The following is a 25,441-nucleotide window of genomic DNA, read 5'->3' as shown; positions in this document are numbered from 1 at the left end:
TGATACAACTGAAGCGACATCTTGCTTACAAACAAAGTTGAGATTTAGGCAGCGTAACTTAGCTGCTTCAAAAGCTGCTAATTTCTTTCTGAATCAGATTTACTGTGGCTGTATAATTCAAGACCCTGAGGAGTAAATACTATTCATGCAGCTTAGAGAGACGGAGGCATCTTTTCAACTTCAGAGTAGATTGTGTCTCTCAATTGAATACCATTCTGTCTCATTTTTTTGCATTTAAACTTGACTCTTATGATACCAGACAACTATCTGATCTGCCCAAGATATTGCTGGACTGACAATCTGACATACTGGGCATCTTGCTGGTCGGCTGACCTTGGGGCTGATATAATTTATCGCTAACGACCGGGCCATAAAGCAGGGGCAGCAGCCCATTGGTTCATTTTCTATAATGACACTAGGCTGGCCCCAGTCACATCTCTTACTGGGCCGGCCCCACCCCTCCCCCTCTGTTTCTCGTGTCAGATGCTGTGACTCAGTCAGAGCCAAACATCTGTGGATGAAGGAGGGCGTCTTGGATGGATAAGCAAAATCTAAATAAAGGGGGTGTGAAAAGGTTGCAGGTCAGAAAAATGAAGAATCTAGATTCGGATTCCGCCAAATGTGCAAAAATCACAGATATGTTTGCTGCAGGGGCTGCAGCAGTAGCTTCAACATCTACGGCGACAGCAGTACTCGCCATTATGCGACAACAGGTGGAAGGAGGAGAGGTGGCTGGCCATGGCCACTGCCAAGCAGAGGAGCAGGCGTGTGACAGGGAAGCCGAGGAAGGAGTGAGCAGGAGGAGAGTTTAGTTGAAGCAGTGAGCAGGGAGTAGCATGCAGGGAAACAGGGACTCTCAGGGAGGGTGCAGGGAGGCAGTTTGTGTGCCGTGCCATGATGACGATGGTGAATGATGATTAAATCAATTAATGACGATGATAATAAGATAACATAATCGTAACACTATCAAAATGTTAACTAGCTAACGTTAGCGCTGGCTAAGCAGTGAGTGACCTAGGTCCATATTGTATCGTGTTATTGAAATTATTAGGCTAAGGGTTCTCTTGATAAAGATGCGCGAAAAGGCTAAAAGGTTACAACTGTAGCTCTACTCTGCTAAAATGTATGCCGGCTTATGTATTAGCTTAGTACTGGGGGGAAATGTTTTCATTTCGAACAACAGGCAACAAAGTTGTCCTATGTTTATTTTCAGGTATGTGGTAACTATTATGATATACATATGGTATGGATTATTGTTATTACTATCTGTGGGGTATACTTAAATGTTATTAAATAATTTGAAATGATACTTTGCCTTCTAGCAGAGCTTTTTCTTTGACAATTACTTGTACTTCTACTTGAGTATGGATATTGTGTACTCCACAGTCACCTCTGATCACCAGGGAGTCAGCGAAGAGCGAGTGAGTACACTGGTCCACTTGCAGTGGTACATTTGTCCACGGCACTTATTACTCACTTTTGTAGTAGTTTGGAGGAACAGTACAGTAGGAGACTGCAAGGATGGTGTACTGGTGGGTAGTGACCAAAAATGCCCATGATGCTTGAAGCCAATAAATATATAAAGTGAAGATGTAAGTGATGTTGCTCTTCTAATTTAACTCCCGATAATAGACAAAACAGGCATGTTTCCCAAAATATCAAAATCATTTCTTTTAATCAAGTTTTTCCATTTGAGAAGGTTGTGTTTTTAATACACGTGTTCTACAAAAAATTGCAAACTTGGTTTACTATTTCATAGCTTCCACTAAGAATACACACAGAACGAAGTGCAGACCAGTGTGAGTTTAAGTCGATCAAAACAAGTTTTTTGAGAATAAAATCAATTTTAGTTACAGGAGGGATGTGTTGAGGTCACTGTACATTTACTTAGAAAAGAGTTAGGGCTATGCAGAAGTGTAAAGAGATGGAAAACATTTGAGTATACTGTGTTTTGTAAAAAAGGTTTTTGAAAAGATGATTCTAATGCTTTGTAAACTTAGTTTTTACTGTGATTTACAAGTTTACTAAGTAATGGACTACACCGTATATTAAGAAATCAGAAACAAACTTAGATACCACCCTGGTGAAAGCGAGATAGTTGAAAACATTTGGGGGAATTAAGTATGGCGTAATGGAGAATTGCCTTTTTATGTCTAATCTATAGGACTTCAATGTGCCTTGTTGTTGAAAGGTGCTATACTGCTATAGCAATAAATTGCCTTGCTTTAGAGAAAAGTAGTGTGACTTGTTAAATCTTGACCCACCTACATTTAACCCAAAACTGCAGTTGTCCCCACCACATACTCTATTTCTGTATATACAGCTGACACTGCGAGAGCAGTTTCCATGTCTCACCAGCATATAGCTACAGTTTCTCCAGCCATAAAAAAAACAAAAACAAATTGGCCTTCTGATCTTATGCTATGAACATTTTTGTGTTGCTCCAGCCCCGTTGTGAAAGTCACAGTTGATACCTTTGGCCCTGTCTTAAGAGCACACAGGCACACACATATTTATCTCTGATAAAAGACAGACTCAGGGCGAGCCGTTTAGCAGTATGTGTTGTGGTTGTGCTGTTCGCCTGCTGCGCTGTCGGTAATAAGACGTGACAGCTGCCGGGAGGGCTGTCAGCCTCTCAGGTCAGAGAGCCGGTCAGAGCTCCACCAAAAGACTCCCTCTCTGAGATCCCACTGAAACATACCAATATTAGAGGTGACTGGTGGCTGAGAGCAGCTAACCCGTCATCAAAAGAGCAGTGCTGTGCGTGTGCATGAGAGGGCGTACATCCACATGCTTGGGCTGGTTATACTACATGCTAAAGGTGCAGTGATATAATACAGTAGCGATTAGATTCCCATTCGTTAAATTCTGAAACGTAATGTGACTGTGGTCCAGATTTAATTACACATACACCTTACACCAAGGCATAAACACCATTCAAAAAATAAAAGTTCTCAAATCGACGCTGTTGGCTTCTCAACACTCAAGTTGATAAACATCACAATGAATTCATGTTTTTTGCATTTCTTCTGGTCAGACACATAAAAAACACTGAAATTGGTTAAAACAACGCTATCCACCCAGATCCCACCTGCCTCTCTGTGCAGGTGCCCACTCCAGTGACAAACACATGATCCCTCACTGGCTTCCCACCCACAAACACAGCCAATCGTGTTCATCGAAACACATGACCAAACACCGGACGTACTACTGCCGGTCAATCTGTGTTCAATATCTGTCCAGTTTTGTATTTTTTTGTATCGTAGCTGTTTGTCACTGAGGACTGAGGATGCTAAACAAACAAAGTGGCTCGGACCGAGGCACACAACACTATTCCAGCCATGATTTGTGCGTTAGGTAACGTTAAATGACTTGCCAGACATTCAGCTTACTTTCTAGTTTGCCAAGATATGCTGTTGTTGTGATGTTTGCTACAGTAGCAGGAGAGTTAAGTGAGTATCGCTGTCTGGAGCCGGTTCGCTGGCTCTCTCCTACTCGCCCTCTCATATTCATATACAAATGGAGTAAAGGGGTTCAGAGAGGTACTGTAGGTAGTGAAGAAAAACATGTTCAGCATCTTGAAATGAGAATCGCAATAAACAGAAATGAACACACTTGCAAAATAATCTTGTTATCTTTGTCATATTATATTCATTTAACATTTCATGATTGCAAAGCTGAGATAGCTGAGTGTCTTTATTTAACCCTGCGACAGAACACAACAGCCACATAGCAGACCACATATCACTTTATACAGCATACAGTGTGACTAATTAACCTACAGTATACCTATGTCTGCTGCAAATCTCACTGTCGTAATTATTCAAATTAGTTGTTGGTCATCACAGTTGCAAATAATGCACAACTTTTAGTGCAAATTAGGATCACAGCACAATGATTTAATCAAAATGAAGCAAGATTTGTTATTCATTCATTCATTTTAATACATACTCCACATTCTGTACCTTCAGTATGACGTCTCATGCAAAACACTTTCCTGTTTTGCATAAACAAATAAAACGTGTTTATGTTGCTTGTGGAGAGAGCGTTGTAAGGAAGAAAAGCTTAACAACCAGTTTGAACTTCTACAGCACACAAACAACAGGCGACAGTGCTGCCAGCCTTCCTAATAACCGGAATCCTTCCCTGCTCTCCAACATATCTGTCCATAATTTATGAAAAGTGCCTCATTCTAAGAGCTTTTTCACTGCTACTACAATACGCTACCACTTTAATTGTGAGGTATAGGTGGTGCAATTTCAACAGATTTTCAACATTTATTTCTCTGCCTCTCCCTGTTTCATCTCTCTCTGGCTTTTCTGTATTTTACTGCTTTAATTACATGAAACAGAGCACAGTGACATTTTCATTGTTTTGACTCTGTACTCCACAGCACCTAATTTGAAACAATGACTGTGAAATTTAACCGGCTACTTTCAGCTCCAAGGGTGAGTGATGGTGTTTAAATCTATATTGGGTGAACAGTGTCCACCTATTTTTCATCATCTTTCTGTCATTCAATGCACTTGGCTCATTGCTCTACTCAGTGCCGCTGTTATTTTGTTTCTGTGTGCTGTGACAACAGCATTAAGTGCTGTCAGAAATCCTTCTGATGTCAACTCTTCAGGCTTGATTTTTTTGAAGATTTAGTTTTATTTATGTGGTATAACAAACTCAATTACTAAGATGATGGCACATCAAAATTGATTTTTCAATTCCAGGCACTGTTTTCTTGTGATTTTTTTCATGCCGTTTTCCCCCCACAAAATGGCACTATGGTATTTATGCTAAGTTAAGATGTCAAAAAGTCAGATTCTGGTCAACTTAATTTTGACCAAATATGTAGTTACTGTATTTTGGCTTTGTATGGCAGTATTGTAATGTATATAATGTATACAGATTTCAAATGTCTTTTCCTTAATTTTTTATTTTAGATTGTTCGTTATCCGTTTCCTACCTCCTACCTTAGACTGTTTCTTGCACTGCTGTAACATGTGAATTTCCCCATGGATCAATAAAGTCTTAACTTGTCTTATCTTAACATTTCATGAAAATCCAAATAGCGTTCCCTTTTCTGAAGTATATCCAGGTAACATTTTATGGCAATCTGACCAGTAATTGTCACAACATATTGCTCTGGACCAAAGTGTTGGACGGAAAAACCAACTTTGCCAACCTGAGAATTCTTTTGTATTTATGTTTTTATGGATAAGCCATTACATCAAATTGAAACATTCTAGGTGTCTTGTTTTTATACATGTTTTGCCTAAATCCAAACTGACATATTTGATATGTTTTGGATCATATGTCTAGAAATTAAAATAAGGTTCTGTAGTTTTGAACGGTGCTTGTCAGTACAACATACGATGTAATGCTGGAACCACCAGGAATGAGGAGGTGAGACTGAAAACCGAACTGAAAAGATTATATGTCTGATCTGAGACATGTGATAATCCACAGCACCAATTGTAAGCACAGAAATACCTAATTCCACCAGGACTCTGAATCTCTTTTTATGGAGAGCACATGTTATTTAAAACCTCATTCATCACCCGACTAGTAAGACCTTTTTATTTAAACGTAATAAAAGCTCATTTCATTCGCACACAGTCAATAATTCCTGTAGCTCAATAGTCTTATAAAGCTATTTGTTAGCTGGTGTGTGTGTGTACAAGTGTGTGTTTGTGTGTGTGAATAGCCCTCCATTCTCTTTGTTTATGGAAGTGAACAGGTGACCTTCCTGTGGTATAAAGTACAATATGCTACAATACACACACACACACATATACTCCATCAATCTTTGTTACAGCCACAGTAAGGAAAGCAGCCAGACAGCATTTCACATTTATCTCTGTTTCCTTCCATTACAATGCAAACGAGAGCGTTTAGTACTTCCTGCAGGGCTTCACTTCTGCCCCGTCTGTGGATTTTCCCAACAGGGATACATGAAGACTTTATGACAGCCCGGTCTGCGACCAGTAAATGTGCATAAAATTAACAACCTGCTGAATTAAAGGAGCAGTTAAAGTGACCACAGCCAAGCACTGATGAATGCATGCAGCGCTGTTCTACACTACTACTGATATCGTCACAAATTTTTATTTACCTCTTATAATTGCACCTGACAAAATGTCTGCTTGTTACAGTAGCGTGTTATTCGCATGATGTAGTATAAGAGCAAGAAGGAGATCAGGTGAGTGAAGTTTTTTAAAGGATGACATTGTTAGTAAGACAAGTTATTTAGACATCTAGGTTACATATAACTGTTTCAGCAGCATTTAAAACTATATTTCAAGGGGAAGCAGATCCTACATACATGTTCGAATTGCTGTCGACACAAACCTAAATATCCAAACCTATTTAGGTTGTGCCAAACCTGGCACGACCTAAATATCTTTTGACCTGCAAATCACCAAATCTGTGCATATTGGTATTTTCAACTAATCTCATGAAAAGACCAGAATCAACAATGAATGTATTCTGATAAAAAAGTATTGTCTGTAGCCAAAGCCTGATACCAGTGTAGCCTCTTCCATAAACATCCACTGTCATCCAATTCAATTCAGTTTTATTTCTATAGCGCCAATTCATAACAGAAGTTATCTCATTGCCATCTAAAAATTATTTAAGATTAAGAGCCATTCTGTTGCACTGGTTGATACATTCCTTTAACACAATGAACATGGCTAGTTTCATTATAATAAAGGCCAAAGCGCTGGTAATAAATGAAAGTGAGAACGTAAAAGATATAAACTGCAGATATAAACATGTGTTAACTAAGCATACAAAAAATGCAAACTCAACTCTTCCTTTTCACAATAAAAATGTAAAAGAAAACTGACAATGACCAGGTTAGTTACCTTTTAAAAGATAGGTTCAGAATTTATCAAGCCTGTCTGAGTTTGAGTTTTTGATTGCTGTAATCATTCCTTCATTCCTGCAGTTTGGCTGAACCTCTAAACTGCAACGTACATTATAATGAATATACACATCCCTCACTGCTGCTGCTACTGTCCGTATTCTGACAAAACAAAATCCTAAACAGTCACACTGTAGCAAACTCGTGGCACATTTTGTTTTACAAAATGGGTCAACTCTAACCCAACCACATACTTTGCAGTGCAGTATGTACCTTACATTGGCTGTTTTGGCAAAGAAGTAGTATGTGTGAACTGGGAGTTCATCGTTAAGTCAGCGGTTCAGTTTTTGATTCTTTGGAGTAAAGCATTTCAGAAAATAAATCACAAGGATCCAACAGTGGATCTGTGGCAGCTACATGAACCCACTGAAGACAGACAACCCTAAAGGAACAGATCAACATGGGAGAAGATCAGTGAAAAGATTGACTCTGTTCCCATCAGCTTTATATTTAGATGCTCTTAACCTCCCATTGAGCCACAGTATATACCACAGAGGAGAGAAGTCAGTGGAGCAGTGATGTGTTTTATTACACAGGAGGGAAGGGCAGCAGAGACAGAGATGGAAGTGGAGACAGAAGATAGAGGCTGATGTACATGAGACATACAGACAGACAGTAAGAGAGTTTGACAGATGTAGACACAGGTTGAGAGTGAATCAGAGACAGACACAGAGAACATGTCATGCACGGAGTTAAAACAAGAACCTTCTGTACAGCTCATACAAGTTGCCTACGGCAAGTGTTCAAGGAAAACTCCACTAACCCCAACAGCACTTTAAGGACATGGAGGTATTTTATTTCCATAACACTATTAGAACGTCTTGTTTTTTTGTTTCATTATAGTAGTATTTGCTTAAAATGTATAAGGAAGATTATGCATTAAGTCAAATAAAGTACAGCAACTTCTTGTCGAAAAAAATTTGTTCATTTTAAAGTTGAATTGAGTAGCAATGAGTAGCTCTGATATTTACAGTATTGTTAATGCTTCACAGACATAATTGAAAAACACCAAAAAATACACACAAAAACTGGCTAATAAATAATAATAATTATAAAGACCAAACTATACATTTGACAATTTAATGCTGCTAATCAGTAAAGGTAAACACTTGAGCAATATGATTTATGCCCAAAATCTGAACTAACTGACACTTCTGGCTCCTATTAGTATTCTTTACACCTCAACAGTTCCTTTCAGGAGTTACAGTTTGTTCTTCAACTGCTTTCAGAGCTTACAGTTTGTGCTTACACTTCAACTCCTTTTAGCACTTTCACTTCATCTGACTCTACAACCCCATTCAGCACTTTCACTTCAACCTTTCAGTGATTCAACTTCAGCCACAGCTTGAATTTGAATTATTACTATCATACAAATACATTTCAGAAGCACCCAACAACCAGCATTTTACAACATTTACGTTTCTTTCAATATTTCAGCTGCAATTTTTCAGCAGAATCAAGCACATGTACATTTTCTTCCCATGTACCCATGTCTAGTTTTATATAAATGATGTGATCTCTCCAAATGTTCAGGATTTTGTTTTCTCTCTATTATCTCTCATCCCCTTCTAGCAAACTTTAAAATCTAAACATATTGTTAAAGTAAACTGTAGAGTCATTGGTGGCTCAGATGTAAGCTTACAGTGAGTAGAAATCAGCTTCTGCAAAGAAAGAAATTGTTTGACATCCAGAGACAGACAGATTTTGACATAGAGAGACAGAGTGATTTTGCACTGCATCACATCTGTAGCAGCCTCAGGCAGCAGCCATGAGGCCACAGGGAGGAGCCTCATTAGTGGGATGATGTGTTAGTCCATATTTTGCTCCTTATCCGCTCCTCAACTTCTTCTTTGCATTATCTTTTCCTCCCCTCACCCCCTCTGAAGTGGTTCAAAGAGAAGCAACAGAATCATTTTGCAGATGCAATGTAGTCATTTTTCAAACCAATCCTACATTTTGTTACTCATCAAAATTCAATTTACAGGCACAAATGTGCCAAGTTTCAACGGTGAAATGTTACATTTGGACACACACACACACACACACACACACACACACACACACACACAGAGCTCTGAAATTTCTCAGAGATCAGAGGGAGCACAGGTTGTCTCCAGTTCAGTAACTTGAAGGAACTTCAGCAGAATTTAGATTCAGACACATTAGGAAACTCAAACCTGCTGTAAGTAGAAAAATTCTAATTTCATAAAGCACTATGTCAATATTGCTATGATTGATACCTGCAACAGTGACTATGACAGAAAGGTGACATTTTAAATCTTTAATTATTTTTACTGGGGTGCACAATGTCAAGGGCATTAATATTGTGGCTGATACTGTTTACACTGTAATGTAATCTTCCTTTAGAACCTATAAGGACTGAAATCATTACTGAGGTCTAAGTAGTTGTGGCTACATGTAGAGTAATTTATATCACCAATAATGTGCACATGTATTTGTAACCTGGTATCTACAGGGAAACCATGGCAACATGCTGTGAATAGCTGACCTGCAAAAGGTGGTGCTCTGTGAGAGCTGGTTGATCATGTCTGTAAAATGAGACCACAGAGACAGAAAGTTTAATAACAGAGAAGAGGAGAGGTGAGGAGAGATGAGGAAGAGAAATTAGAGGAAAACAGGGAGAAGACAAGAGGAATAAGGGGAGCAAATGTACCAATGAAAGGAGAAGAGAGGAAGGAAGGAAGGAAGGAAGGAAGGAAGGGAGGAAAAAGGCAAGTGGAGGATAGAGAGAAAGAAAAAGGAGGAGGAAAGGAGAGTACAGGGAGGAGTGGAGGAAAGGAGAAGAAAATGGGAAAGAAAGCAGAGGAGGAAAGGAGAGGCAGGGAAGACAGTAAGGAGAAGAAGAGAATAGAGGAGAGGAGGCCAGAAGATGAAAGGAAGGAGGGGAAGAAAAACAAGAGAGGAGAGGAAGAGATTAGGAAGGGATGGAGGATGGAGGAGAGGAGAAAGGAAAGAGGAGATGGGAAGAGAGTAAAAAATGGAGGAGGAGAGGAAAGGAAAGAGGAAGAGCAAAGGAGAACAGAGGAAAAGGGGGAGGAGAGGAAGAAAGGAAGGGGGAGAGGAAGGAAAATGGAAGAGGAGAGTAGAGAGGAATTAGCTGTCCTTTTCTACGGCTCTCCTAGGATCTTCAGTCTCTGCAGTGTCCAATTTAAACACAGGGCTTTAGAGATGGAGTGTGTGTGTGTGTGTGTGTGTGTGTGTGTGTGTGTGTGTAAGTAAGACAGAGTGAGAGAGAAACAAGGGGCAACTGCTGAGCCCTCAGACCGACCTAATGACCATTCCTCTGATGTCACTTCTGAAACTCGATAAACACAATATGATGCTCCAACTGGAGTTACGAGGGCCAACTGAACAAGTAGGACAGGTGTGGGGTCAGGCGGGGTCCTCAGGTCTTACCTGTCTCACAGCGGTGTCCTGTAAATCCCGAGGGACAGACGCACGTGTTTGGAGACACACAGGTCCCTCCGCTCCTGCATCCCTCCTCACAGAAGGCTAGAAAGAGAAAAATAAATGTATTAGCTCAATTTGTCTTCATATCCTGGATATCACAGCAGCAGCACAGAAAAGGCTTTGAATTACTGAGGTTTACCGTTTCATGAAGGCATTACAATGTGCAAAGTCTGACTATTTTTAAAAGCAGTGTAACAGTTCTTGGAGGAAAAACTGACACTTTTTTTGTCATTTACATGGACTTATAAATGCTGTTTTTATGTTTGGATGTGTGTGTTTGTGTGTGCGTGCACTCAAGACGTGGAGTGCCACAGAACAACCTGATAAAATATTATCACAAGATCTCAAATGGCAATATTGCGCACCTAAAAGAGGCACTTCACCAAAATAAAAAAAAAAATAGTTTTATTACCGACAGCACCTCATAAAACTGTAACCTGTCCCCCTCAAATTCATTTTGCTTTATTGGAAGTGTCTGATGTGAAATTTGTCTTTCAAGTGGTTATCATCTAGAGGACAACTTCTCCAAATGGCTGTAAAAGTATCAGAGTTAAGTGATGGAGATAAAAAAGGCACCGTGGGTAAAAATGTCTTTGAGTGAGACTGGCAACAGTGCTACCTTTTTAAAATATCCACTAATTAATATGTTTAAATTAACAATCGATCAAATGACTATTTGTAATGTGAAGAGGGTCACTTGGCCACGGCCAGGGCCACGGAGAATTATCACCTAGTTCTGTGGCTCTACAGAGCCTTTTTATCCTCTTTTAGCTCATTGTTTTGATTTTACAGCACATTTACTGTATGGCTCAGACAAAGCACTCTCATCAAACCTCTTTCTAGCAGCACCAGGCAGCTGTTTTCAGCAAAAAGCTATGACAAACCCACTGTACTCTACCTGTCCAGCACCAAACAGCAGACAAAGTTAACAACTAGCTGGTGAAAAAAGTAAAACATCTAGCAGCTAAAGAGCAAGATATTTTTTGTTGGTGGAGACAAAACCAGAGCTAAAAGGAGAGTAAGTCAGTAAGAGAGTGGCCTTACATTCATCAGGTTGACAGAAAAAATGACTCCAAATAAATGATAATGTGAGGTGATGATAATATGTCAGATGTTGTGTTTTAGGTGTGGAATTCCTCTATCCCAGAGTGGCTGAAAAAAATTAACATAGCTTTAAAGCTTTTACAAATGATGACAAGGCGTTCCATACAAACATTTAATGAGCTAAAGAAAAACTATTTCTTTAAGAATCACTAAAATCAAAGGCTGCTGGCATGAAAAATTCCAATCTACTGTTCAATGGATGAAATGTCCTTTTAATGATTTTCTGTAGCCTAACTGTGGAGCTACACCAGATACAGAAGCAGGACAGAATGCAGCAGGCCAAATATTTCTATCTGTTATGTGTAAGCAATGTCGGCATAGAGCAACTGAAAAAAAATGTGTACTCATTCATAAATCATTTGTACTGTGACTTCATATCTTGAACTTACATGTTTGAAAAATGAGACTCAAGGTTTTTTTTTGTCTATTGGAAGTACTGGTTAAAACTGACAGTTGTGAAGCTTCTACTGCAAAAATGTTTTTTTTTATTGGATTCATTCTAAAATTTCAGGCGTACTGGTTGTACAGCACAAGGATGTAACAGGTTTTTATTGCGGATACTCAGACTAGCACATTTATTTAGCACATTTATCTTGAGAATAGTGCAAGCACTTTACAAAGTCTCACATTCACCCACACACATTCAAACACTGATTGTGGCGGAGCAGCCACGCAAGCAGCTAACCTCAGGAGCAGATCTGAGGTCCAGTGTCAAGCACGACCTGCTCTACCACCTGAGCTACTGTTGTGCCATACTCGAAAGAAATGTGAGAAAATCTATGCATGCATGGATTTTCTGCTTCACATTTTCTCATGTGCTATGTATTTTATAAGTTCTTAGTGTTCCTGGTTAGAGGGCCATGGCACCACGCAACACTGATCATTTGTCCGTGCCAAAACGATCCACATGACTGTCTGGTTAAGTTTAGGCCATTAAAACTACTTAGATGTAGTAGGAGATCACCTTCACGCTTTAAATAAACCAGTGTTGATGGTAGAGACGCAAACCGTAGTCTCCATTGTCAAAGTTCTACCCTTTCTACACTCGACCATCTACACTTCCTCCCTACAATGAGTGCGTGGTGCGCTATTTTTGCCTTTGCTACTGGCAGAGGGCATTTATTATTTGCCCCACCACTAGAGGCCACTTGTCTGGAAAATGTGTTGGCGAGGACGGTCTCAAAAACAGGACTAAAAGCCTAAAGTCCATATATAAAGCTCAAACTTAGCCTAGTGGGGATAATAATTTAATTCTAAGGTCAAATTTGTTTTACTTTGACAGACCATAATTGCTCCACCACCTGTCAGATTTAGATTAAATTTGGTTAGATGACGGATATTGTTATTGATCGCCTACAGAGCTACCTGAATCATTCATGAGGTGACATTTCACTTGTCTATTTCGCAGTTATTTGAAAATCGTATCACTGTGTGTGTGTGTGTATGTGTGCGAGCAACTATCTCGCTGCCTTTTGCTGGAAGCAGGCTGGCAGTGCAAATGACTGATTTGTTCTGTGAGCGAACAGGGTGTGATGCATCAACATGGCTTAGACAAACGCACAGGAGAAGGGGCAGGTTGAGGAGAGCTGGCAGAGGAATGTACTCCACAAAACAAAGGGAAGAGCGAGTGTAGGGAGAGACAGTGAGAAGGAGAAGTTAGTCAGTGCTTAAGGCAAGGAGGATTAAAACAAAAAGAGGGCAGACTTAATTGAGCAAGTTCATTAAAGAGAAATTACTTTTAGTAGAGTATTTCAAAGCTTAATTAATGACATGATTTGAAAGATGGGCCTTAATGGGCTGAAAAATATATTTATAGTCACATACATAGGGCATGTGAGTGTAATATCTGTGTGTGTGTGTGTGTGTGTGTGTGTGTAATGTATGTGTGGCAGCATGTCTCCCTTTTATGATTGGTTTATGAATCCAAAAACATAATTTATTTGTGTAAATTATCACCCCGTTTGGGGAAAAAAAAAGAAGTGCTAAATACACAAACAAATGCATTAGTGCAATAAATAAAAGCAGAGTCCTGTACCAGAAGCTATTAGAGCTATTAATTTGACTGGTTCCACTGTTTCAGAAGTTCTATCAGGCCCTCATTAGGAGCCTGATTGCCTCTGTACTAATAAACCTCACACTTAAAAAATTAATTACACTTATATTGACTCCATCTATCTCCAGCTCTAATTATCATTTCACCACCATCAGCATAATGCCGCCTGCCTGTCGAACTAATGACTTCCAAAGATGAGGGGGCTTCGCTGATGCTGGGTGTTTTGTGCGTTTTTTTTAAGACCCCCATTTTTCAATCAAAGCTGCTGGCAACAATTTTCTTGCCCAAAGACAACAACAGAAAATCTCAGACATGAATTTAGACCATTAGCATACTACAACTCTCCACCCAAACTCAGGTCTATCATAATAATACCAGTAATAATAATGCTGCTGCCAATTACAAAGCCTATTTGTGTGCACTTGCATGGAATCCAGTCATATTGTTGGATTAAAATGAGCTCAGAACTCACTTTTAGATACTTTTCCACAGCTACAATATCGATTAATAATGTTCAGTTAACTATATCACAGATATTATTTTGAATTTGGAAGAATAATATAGAACAACACAAGTTCACTTGAAGCTGGATTTATACTTCTCCATCACAAGTTGTCCAGGCAGCCCTGCATACAGCTCAGGATGTGACTTAACATTCAGTGTAGGACATAACCTGTTGAAAAGAAGCTTTTCCACCCTACGTGTTATGTGCACCCCATTGGACACTTTTGGCTGAAATGCACTGCAAGCCACGAGTTAAAGTGTTAACTGTCATTGACTGCCATTTGAAAAAATGTAATTGAAAAGTGAAATTCAGTGATGTTTGAACACTTTTACTTGCAGTTTGCAGTATTTCTAGCCAGAAATGTCTGCAGGGAGGGCCAGGCTATGGTGTGCATTTATCCTATACCTGATAGTGATTGTGTTTACATTCTTTCAATCAGTTCATGATAGAGAGTGGCAAATGGCAACAAGAAGATTTGCCCTTGAAATCGCTTCACTAGATCTTTGGTGAATGTACAGCATGTGCTCTCTGAGGGCTTCCTTTGAGAGGAGAACTGGCTGCTTTCACACACAGAAAGTGTGATGGTGATGGTTTCCCATTCCCGAATAAGATTGAGAAGAGATTAAAATGGGGGTTCTGCTTCAACACCCACAGCAGAACATCCCATACCACACAGGAGTGGTATTTCACATCCTATACAGAAAAAGACAAATGCACAAACATGAGAGGTATAGCTGCATTGTATTCTGTAACATTTCCTTCTTCTGTGGTTGTAGAAATTTATCTCTGTGTATCCTCTTCTGACACCAAAACCTGGTGTTTTGCTATTGATGCTACAGTTCACTATCATGTTCCATTTTTGCTGGAAATATCTCAAGCCTCCACAAACTCCTCCGTAATCTCACCACCGATGTATACAAAGCATCTCACCAACACTTCACCACTTTCCTTCATCTCCCTCTCCTCTATGTGTGCCTTGTACCAACTCCTATTCACAATTCTTTTTCCATTTCTCCTTTCCGGCTCCTCCCTCTGCTCCCCCTCCACATTACATTACCAGGACCCCCGTTACAGCGACAAATAGCCTGTGCAAGGTCTGCGAGGAGACTGCCCTTCCTTCATTGTAGTCCCTGTGACCTCCAGTTAAACTATCTCACTGCTTAACTGAGGCTGTTGCTGACTCGTGACTTCCCGAGACATGCTTATACCCACAGACTTGCTATTTGAGTTTCCCATTACGGACCTAGATTGCTTTCCAGTGGGTGGTGAGAATGGAATCATTCCACTCTGTGCCGTGGCTAACAGCCACATTCACGGTTGTTGGGCTTCCAAGGACCATCTCAGAATTAAGAGCGGGAATATCACAGAGAAAGCCAATATATATTCCGCAAATTCAAGTAGGTATGAAAGGAGGGGAAAAAAGCTTTGTAATAGTATGGTAGAATAGAAATGAGCTAATAATTTGCGTCCCATGGAGTACAGCACAGCTCAGTGATGTACTACATTAAGACATTGTTAGCCTCCTGATAATGAATTTCTCTCTAAATTAAAAGTAAAATCTCAAGACTGAATCAAATGGCTACGCGTAAAGTGAAAGGGGTCACTCATAGCCCCAATTTGTGCCTCTCGTGTATTAGCATAACATTTGAGTTACAGGGGTAAGCATCCATTTCTCTGAAAGATAAATCTGGCGATGCTTGAAAAACACTTGCCGCTGCGCTGAAGGTATTCCCAGAATCCTCAAAGACTCTTCTAACCATCTGGATAAAAAAAATATTCAGTCCGCTGCATGATAAAAAAAGATTTGTCTCAAGTTGTGACTCTGTTTCCCATACAGCAGCTGGTTACCATCTTTGTTTGCATTGGGAAACAGAGTCGCAACCTGGGAAACGGGTTCAAAATCTTTTTGATCATGCAGCAGATGGAATTTTTTTTCAACCAGGTGGTTAAAAGAGTCTTAGAAGTAACACTAACACATGAGGGGGTAATGCTAGGTCACTCATCATCACTCAGTGATGAAGCTACGGAAAATGATTATCTAGCTCAGAGCTTTTTAGTCTCTTTGGCTCATTATTTTGGTTTTATGGCACATTTATTGAATGGGTCAGTCTCACAGGAATTCAAGCCAGCAGTATATACTGTGACTTTCTGTTGTGAGTCTATTCTGTACACACGAGCGGTTGCAGCGCTTTTAGTAGTCAAAAAGATTAGAAAGGCGCTATCTAAGTACAGTCCATTTACCATTTACGACATCTACTGCACGTCTGTCTGTCCTGGGAGAGGGATCCCTCCTCTGTTGCTCTTCCTGAGGTTTCTTCCATTTTTTGCCCTGTTAAAAGGGTTTTTTGGGGGGAGTTTTTCCCTCAATATTCCATCCCATTAGAACAGATGTACTTCTGTTTCTACAAATCTATCAATCCACTCATATCACTCAGCCTGGTAAAGACAGTGGCTGGTCACTGTCTGTGCTGCTGGAAGGACAGTTGGTTCTGAATACAGTGACAGTCCTAACAGAGGTCAGAGTCATTTTGGATTGTATGGCTGCACATCTCAGTAGCATTTAAGCACTGCTGACATCTTTCTTTTAGTCTGACTTTCAGGTCAGCCACTCTCACCAACCCCAACTCCAGCAGTGACCAAATCAGAGCTAAAAGGAGAGTGAATTTTGGACTGACATTCATCAGATGGTCAGACACACATTCTCAAATGAATGATAATGTTACTCCGTGTCTGCTAGATGTGTAAATAAGCAACTGTTTGATAAAAAGTTAACCATAACAACCTTAAAATGTAATAGTGTGTCAGGGTTGTGTTTCTGTCAGATTGTTTTGCAGTTTTCTTGCCCCCTGGCGGCCAAACATCAATGAATGCAGCTTTTAACGTTAAGCATATCTTCCAACAGATGCTGATATCAGGAAGAGGGAGAGGATGTATAATAAAACACATCACAGAGCGCTCCTGAACACACCATCAGTAGTTCTGACAGAGGAACAGAGGGGTTTAGATAATGGACTCTAAAATCCTTCCTCTTCATCTCTCTCTCTCCCACAAACCTGATCAGAGAGGAAGGAACAGGCCTACTCTCTTTTTCTCTCTCTGCAGTGTATCTGTATAATATCTGCCTAGCTTCCCTGCTAATGAATGCACAACAGCAGGTTTAAATGCAGAGGTAGAAGTCCACTGTCAGCCTGCAAGAAAGAGCTGAGCAGGCCAGAAACTCAGCTTAGAAAGAATTAACGCCAACCCATTTACGCATACAAATGCTTCACTTTGTTATGCATCAGAGTAGAGGCAGTTCACCCTTGGCTGTACTCTCTGTTGGGCATTTACTGAACATCACAGATAATGACTGCACTTACAAGACAATAAGGACTCGGGCCAGGCGGTCGGCACGGATTAAAGACGCATTAAGGAAGATTTTTACTGCCATAATGTATCTGCAGAGGGTTGAAAGGGTGGTTGATCAATACCACTGACACGACAATTAATTCCACCAGGTGCTTTCGGAGATTTCTCGCTCTGGAACGAACCTCCGCACATTTCAAACTGCTCAAGGATGGAGGGCGGGAGTGCTGCGAGCGAGCGAACAGCATTGAGAGCCACATGGATTTCCAAGTAAAACTACAAATTACAAACCAATTCCAGGAATAAGTGTGGTGGCATACTTCTACCTCTTTATTGTTCTTCTAAATGATGTTATTACTCCTGTTTGTCACTCTTGTTCCAGAAATGGCTGCTGTTGCTGGGTTACACATGGAGTTACTTAAAATGTATTTCATTAAAAGCTGCAAGTGGGAGGGATTCTTGGCAGTTAAATTTGTTTCTCTTTAATTATTCTTAAATCACTTAGACATATTGGAGATATACTGGAGGTACCACCATAGATAAGAAAAAGTGAAAAATAATCATTTTCACTGATAATATGTTCAATAATATTTGTGTGGCCTAGTTCTGCAAAATGAACTCTATTTTTGCGTTCAGTTCGGGTGCTGTGATACCTGTCAGTCCTCGCAGATGTAATCTTTAATTAAACTAAGCCTGCCAATGAACTCAAGTGACTATAATTAAATTGCACCTACATCTGTAGTGTGTGTGCAGAGAGACAGTTTGAAACGCTGCCTTCATAACCAGATGGCAGCAGAAGACTGAGCTAACACAGAGGTGCCGTTAGTTTATGTTAGACATGGAGACTGAAAAACATGAGCAAACTGACAACCAGATTTTTTTTGTCTGCCACATTTTCTATTTTCTAAAATAGCTGTCAATGTTTAAATGGCCCTATGAGATTTTTGCTTTCATTTTCAAAGCACTGTATTTATTATTTTTTTATCATTACATTTTGAGCAGCAAAATACCACTACATGTTCTTGTGTACATAGTTATACTTTACTGGACAGCCCTGCTTAATGCCACTTTAAAATAAGGGGATTGCCGTCTTGAGAGTTAGACTGATCTCTTAAAAGCATGTTCTATAATCCTAATCCAAAAATCACATTTTTATAAATATCCACAAGTAAGAGGCTGCCTTAAAAGACTCACCACTGCCTTATCTTATGCTTCTGCTTGGCTTCATATGCATGACCATCAGTTGGTTTATGTACTAAGATTGACTACACATAAGCATGTCACTAATGGACAAGATTGTTGTCAAATATGACCATAAATCAAATTATCTTTGTATTCACTATTTAAAGGCACAGACAAGAAAATCCCCACAAAAACAATATATTTTCAGTGAAAAAGTTCTAAAAGCCAAATGTACACTACCTACCCAGCACCAAACAGCAGACAGACAAAGTTAGTGACAAGCTGGGGAACATAGCGGAGCATTTAACAGTTAAGCCAAATATTTCCCTCGTGAGTTGGTGGAGAGCAAAAACAGAGCTAGAAGGAATGTGAATACTGGATACATGCATCAGGTGGACACAAACGCGACTCCAAATGAACGTTGATGTTGTTCTGTGTCTGCTGGATGTGTAAATTAGCAGCTGTTTGCTAACAAGTTTGTCATAACAACTTAAAAGGTGACAATATGTCAGTGCTTGTTTCTGCTTCCCCTCCAGTAGCCAAAAAAAGTTAATTAATGCACGTTTAAAGTTGTATTTTATATGGTTTGTATTATTATTTTGGGGGTCAATAAACTTAATTACCATGTAACGACTTGAATTCATACATAAAATCCACATTTATATAAAGAACATATTCCTGTTTAGATGTGGGTGTGTGTATGGTTATAGATGCATTTATGTGTTTGAAAACTTGCCCAGAAGTACAGAGCAAGTTGAAGTATTTATATGAAAAGAGTTTAGAGAATATAAGTTTATAAAGAGAAGATCTGACAGGACTCTGTGAATAAATGAAAACAAAATAACCCCAAGCCAAAACTGTTTTCTTCGTTGGTGGAGTTTTGTCTCGTATTTTTATGTTAAAGAATCAATTGCTGAATAACAAGTAAATAAAAAAATAAAAATAAAAACACATTCATCTCACTGCCTCGACTGAATCAGCGTGTGGCAAACATTAACTGGCTGTTCACGCCATGTCTGGATGATTTTATCTATTTTCATCTGTGGAACAGTCGTGGGGGCATGAACCTATCAGAGCATCGAGGATGGGAGGAGCAGGGACGCCCTTGGCAGCTGGATGTGAGGAGCTTTCATAACCACCAAGGGTGGTGCAGGACGAGCAACTCCTATCTGAATCCATTACAGAGACACACACACACAGGTAGGCAGCTGACACCACTGTTTTCTCCAACCTCTGCTGTTTCACTGATGAGATGAAGTTTACTGCTGAGAGGCAGGATGTAGTGGTGGAAATACCTATGACCTGTGCTGCTGGAATCTGGAGGAGGGATATGCATCACATCCAGTCATGATGTGAATTTGATTTTATGAAGAAGATTGTGGTTGATCACTTGTTGGTCCAGAGTGGTATTTTTTTCTCATTTGGATTTCCATTACATTCAAGTTTGCCACAAGGGAACATTTTTATTTACATTCTCCTACAACATGGGAATAATCCAAAGAGTCAGTTCAGCAAACACAAGCAAACAAAAATACTGTCTAGCCATTCAGCTTAAGATGTGAGATTTCTGCCTCCACCCCAATACAATGGAGATTAATGGAATTGCATTAAAGCACTGATTGATTCAAAAGCAATGTATTTTTCCAGAATCAATGTCCCCATCTTTGTATAATCATAATAACAGTTAAGGCTGTAAAAGTGCTAATTTTATTTTTCAATGCTGTAAGAGGGATGTCTCAGAACCCGGACAAGAGATACAAGATGTAAGAAGATTTTTTTTTTTTTTTTGGAAGAGCTGACCATTTAAGTCTTATTGTTTTCAGTTTTAACAGATTTTCACCAAAAATACACTTCATTTTGGAGCAGGTTGGTTTAAAAATGTTTTTATCCTTGGATTTTTAAAATTATAAGTGAAATCAATTAACCCTAGCCTAGTTTTAGTTTGCTGGCCATCATTCCAATTGGTTCATTGTATAGATACTGAGACAAAGTGACATTGCTAGACACGGATTTAAAGATAACTTCATCACATGATCAGATAAATTGTAAGGAAAAATGTAACCATATTTTCTCATTTTAAGTGAAAAACAAGGAGAACATTAGTCATTATCCAAACTGTCCGAGCGCGCACCACGTATCAAGGCTGAGTCCTTACTGCAGCGGCCCAGGTTCGAGTCCTCTCTGTCTCTCTCTCTCTCTCTCTCTCTCTCGTCACAATCAAATAAAGTGGAAAGATTTTGCAGGGGTGCGTCCAACTTTGACCTACTGTACTCATAATACTTGCAAATGCAGTTCAATAGTGTGTGTGTTTAATATTTTCGGTACCTTTGTTTTCACTCACTAATAAGTGGTTTGGATAATATGGATGAACTGTGGATTTTACAATTTTAAACATTTTCTTCTAAAAAAAAAATAAACTGATGAGTAAAATGTAATCGTATCTGCACCTGTGGCTATCTGCAGCAGTAGTCTCTTCTCTGATAGGAATGAGGGCCAAATCTCATAAAATCTCTTTGTGTTTCCACACTAATTCATTCTCTACAAAGATACTGAGCATAAATATCATGCACAAAAAGCCTTTAAAAATATGACTGAATACTAGACCTGTCACTGTCGCCCCCACCCAGACAGCACATAGAAGAGACGGAGGACGGATGAGAGGTGGGAAATAGACGGATGATAAGAAAAGAAAGAAGAGAAGAAAAATGACGGAAGTGACAGCTGAGAAATCGGCATTAAAAGAGGCTGCGGATGAGATAGGGATGTAATGGATTTGGATGTGTGTGTCTCATGCAGGTGGAAGCCCCATCAGGCGGAGCAGCAGCTGGTATTAAAAGGCAGGTGAAGAGAACAGAAACCGTCAGATCATCCTGAATGGAGGTGGCTGCTGCTTCATTTCCTTCACTTTGTCAACACAGTATTGTGTCAACACACTAACCTCTGGTTTAACCTTTTTAGACATGCTAGCGGCAGGTATCTAGGGACAGCATTGTTGGTCGGTCCACCACTTTGGTCCAGACTGAAATATCTCGACAACTGTTTGATGGTGTGCCAAGTAATTTTGTACATATATTCATGATCCCAAGAGGATGAATCCTGACAACTTTGGCGGTCCTCTCAATTTTCATCTTACACCAGCAGGTTAAAGTATTCAACCATCCAGTGAAATATATCAACTTCTACTATGAATTGTGCCAATTCATAGTAGAAGTATTTTTTACAGACATTCATGGTTACTGATGTAACCTAATAACTTTGGTGATCCTTTTGGTGGCTTTTCATGTCGCACCATCATCAGGTCAAAATTTCTATTTGGCCCATACTGTGGTCTATGACTACTGTGTTGAGTGCTAATCAGCCATTGGTGGAAGAAGTATTCAGATATTTTACTTAAGTAAAAGTACCAGTATAACACTGGGATTTACTACAATACTCTATTACGAGTAGAAATCCTGCATTCAAAAAATAAAGTAAAAGTACTCACTGTGCAGCCAAAATGGGCTCTGTTATACATTATACTGTTGGATTAATACTATTGCAGTAACTTGTAAGATGTAGCTGGCTAAAGCAGCACTAATTTTACTAATTGTATATACCGTTGGATGGTTTAATTGACTGTATAACAGTGCATTGTATTTTATATGCTCATTATAGGTTTTTAAAATCTTAATCTGAAAAGTAACTAATTGCCAAGTAAATATAGTGGAGTAAAAAGTACAATATATATCCCTCTGAAAAGTAGTAAAGTATAAAGTAGCATAAAATTAGAATACTCTAGAAAAAAAAACCTCAGAATCGTACTTAGTACAGTACTGAAGTAAATGTACTTTGTTACTTTCCACCACTGTAATAAGCAAATGTTAGCATGCTAACTAAAATGGTGAACATGGTAAACATTACCTGCTAAACCAGTTCAGGTGTTTACTGTTTTATATTTTGTAATCACTTACACTCTGTGGTATCTTCTAAACTCTTTGGGATTCTGTCTGTGGAAAGCAGTCTTTAAGCAGCATCTGAGTCCAAGACAAATTTTCTTTGGATGTTTATGTACTTATTTATTTATCACTGACATCCATACTATATCATATGAATAAGAATAATTTAGATTTATTTTCCTTTTTCGATCAGTTTCTGTCCCTTCTTATTTCCAGCTGCTTACTTGGTGGTAAATTATGTCTCTGGCTCTTCCTTTGATGAGCTCTGTGTGTGTTTGTCCGGCCCTTCAAATCTCCTGCTTGGCAGAAACATTGCACTAATTGGCTAAAGAAACCCGGACACGCACACACGCACACAAAAGCATGCACCTTGCCAGACCACACACACATATCATGGATCTATACAGCGGATCCCATCATCTGTTCTCTCTGTAAGTGTTCTTTATTGAAATGATAGCAGAAATAATAAATAAAGTAATGGATCATATCCTGACTGTGAGAGCAACTTTGACAAGTTGTGGGCTGGATGCTTTGAGTGTGAAGATAAGAATAGGTCAGAATCAGCTGTCCATGGCATCAAGATCCACTATTGATCTGTGGAAGCACCTGATCAAAAATGTTAATCAGGTGCATTGAACTGGTGGCAGAGGAACCTTGTCCTTTTAAGGCAGGGGTTTTAAAAAACTTGTCTCAGGGGCCCTCCCTCAGACAAATTTGAGACCCCCACCTCCTGTCTATATGTCAGTAGGTTTTCATCACCCAGTAAATCTCTGTATATGAATAGATAGAGTGTCAGTGTTACAGGAATATAAGAACCATGTTGATGGGACATTATGAGCCAAAGTACTAAACTAGTCATAATGGATTTTCTTGTATTAATTCTATTTGGAGGATAATCATGCTCTAAGTTTTGGAACTAGAGTTCCCATAAATTTGGGGCTTTGGGGGATGTAAACAGAAGGTATAATGTTGCCTTGGAGTCAGTTAGTTAGCTGTGGGCTACAACTTGAGCCGTTATTTGTGTGTGTGTGTGCAGCCTACAGCTTGCCATAAATCAGTCAGGGCCCACAGATCTGAACTAAAGTGTTTTGGAGCCTGCAGCCTCTGGGCTTTGTGCTTGTCAGTCCCAGTCGAAACCCAGTCTGTGTTTGGAAACAGGCTTTTTTAATGCCATAGCTATGTACCAGGCGAATTTGTTTATGCTATTAGTGCAGGTTGCAAATTAAATTCTCTGTAATTCAGAGGACGACGAGGGTGACACATTTGGTTCTGAGCAAAAAATTGTTTTCTTTGAATTTTCAGTTGATTGGACAAGGGAGAAGGCATCTAGAGAAATTAAGCTAACAGCTGAGATGCTAAGCAACTTCATCAACAGATAAACTAATGCATTACTTATCATCTACACACATATCCAGTGTTGCGCACTTGTTCCTATTAAGGCAAATAAAAATATATCAGGTGGAAGTTGTCACTTCTTTTTATTCACTTTTACAGTGAATGAAGACTTCCTAACTCAACAGAGCCTACCCTGAAGCTATTGAATTACTTGAAATGGGGAACAGACTACTGCATAAAAACAGATGAAGGGTCTCATCAGTACAATTTCTTTTTCCAGTTTATTATATGTGCTTCAATATTAATCGTAAGGAGCAATGTGTTTACACGAACTATGTTTAGCTCTATTTTGAAATTTTGCAGTGTCAACTAATTAATGTTTTCTTTTAAGTCAGAATCAGAAATACTTTATTGATTCCCGAGGGTAAACTAAAGAGTTTCCCCTCGGGGGACAAGTGTTTGTCATATTACATTTTGTATGTTATACCACACTGCTTGTCTTTAAATTTTTAATGGCAACACCCAGAAATGCAGTGAGGTGCTGATAACCAATAACAAATAACCTATTGTTATCTGCAAACCTACGTGAGAAAGTCATACTGAAAATAAGAAACAAAGGCTGAAAGTAACAACACAGTAGGTGCAATGTTACAAATGTGGTTTGCTCATTGTGAATTATAGCTACATGTTAATTTTTAATTAACTGTAAAGGACGCAATCTCCCAAATACACACAAAACGCCTACTGGTGTTATGTCTTGTATTTTTGAGACTATACTGTTTTTTGTGTTTTCTTTGCTGCAGATAATTTGGAGATAAATGCAAATTATATGACATCAGTGATATTTACAGGAGATACCAAGGCCATTGATATAATATAGAATATTTTACTGATGTAAAACGTTAGTGGTTAATTTTTAGTAAGCAAATCTGTTCTGGCTTTATCTGAAGCCAGGACTTTGCATATATCAATTCCTCCTCTAACTCTTAGGAAAAGCCCATTTCAGTTGATGTGTTCCCAGACGACATTCACCAAATGCTTGGTGTTAAAACCAACATGAAAGTGCTTTAATACGCAGTTTGTCTAATGGTCACTAAATGTAGGCTTCCAGCCATGTTGGAGTGAATAGAAAAACAACAAAAACTGAGAAAATCTTCTCTTTCAGGTCTCAATAACTAGCTTCTTATATATTTCTTGGTGACAACTTTTAACATGACTATTTCATGAGGAAGCTATTAACGTTGAAAAAAACAGTATATTTAAGAGGTGCATTTGATAGACTGTGTCTGTGTCTCAGCCAGTCACAGTCAGTGATGGTGGTTGCCACTTCCCTGCCCGACCTCCACTTCACCCAGGCTTCATCCAGGTTGCAGAAACTTCTGCAAGCTGTGAAACAAACTCCAGGCTACAAAAAAAATCTCTCTTTTTTCTGACTTTTTTCAAATTCTTTTATTTTTGTGACATACTGGACACTTTTCCCACTTCCCACAAAAATCACTCTTTGGTTCAAATGTTCTCAATACATCCACACTAAGGCCATAATCTGTGATAAGGAAGTGACAAGTAGCTTCAATTTAAGGGATCACAAGCCA

General features: G+C 39.2%; 1 protein-coding gene and 1 long non-coding RNA gene across 6 annotated transcripts in view; one reads left to right on the top strand and one right to left on the bottom strand.

Moving 5' to 3' along the window:
* The window catches only part of LOC122883889, a 90,240-nt gene extending 72,675 nt beyond the window's left edge, over positions 1–17,565 (top strand). The window contains exon 10 of the long non-coding RNA XR_006379794.1: positions 17,550–17,565. This is a non-coding gene — a long non-coding RNA (uncharacterized LOC122883889). The remainder of the gene's footprint in view (positions 1–17,549) is intronic.
* The window catches only part of LOC122883571 (protein kinase C-binding protein NELL1-like), a 279,566-nt gene that overhangs the window by 58,621 nt on the left and 195,504 nt on the right, over positions 1–25,441 (bottom strand). For all 5 annotated transcript variants that reach the window (XM_044212754.1, XM_044212493.1, XM_044212666.1 and 2 more), the window contains exon 15: positions 10,337–10,432. In XM_044212754.1, coding sequence (XP_044068689.1) covers positions 10,337–10,432 — 96 coding nt within the window. The remainder of the gene's footprint in view (positions 1–10,336; positions 10,433–25,441) is intronic.

Source organism: Siniperca chuatsi, linkage group LG1, assembly GCF_020085105.1.
Source record: "Siniperca chuatsi isolate FFG_IHB_CAS linkage group LG1, ASM2008510v1, whole genome shotgun sequence".
NCBI lineage: Eukaryota > Metazoa > Chordata > Actinopteri > Centrarchiformes > Sinipercidae > Siniperca > Siniperca chuatsi.
This window is presented reverse-complemented; position numbering and strand designations above follow the sequence as displayed.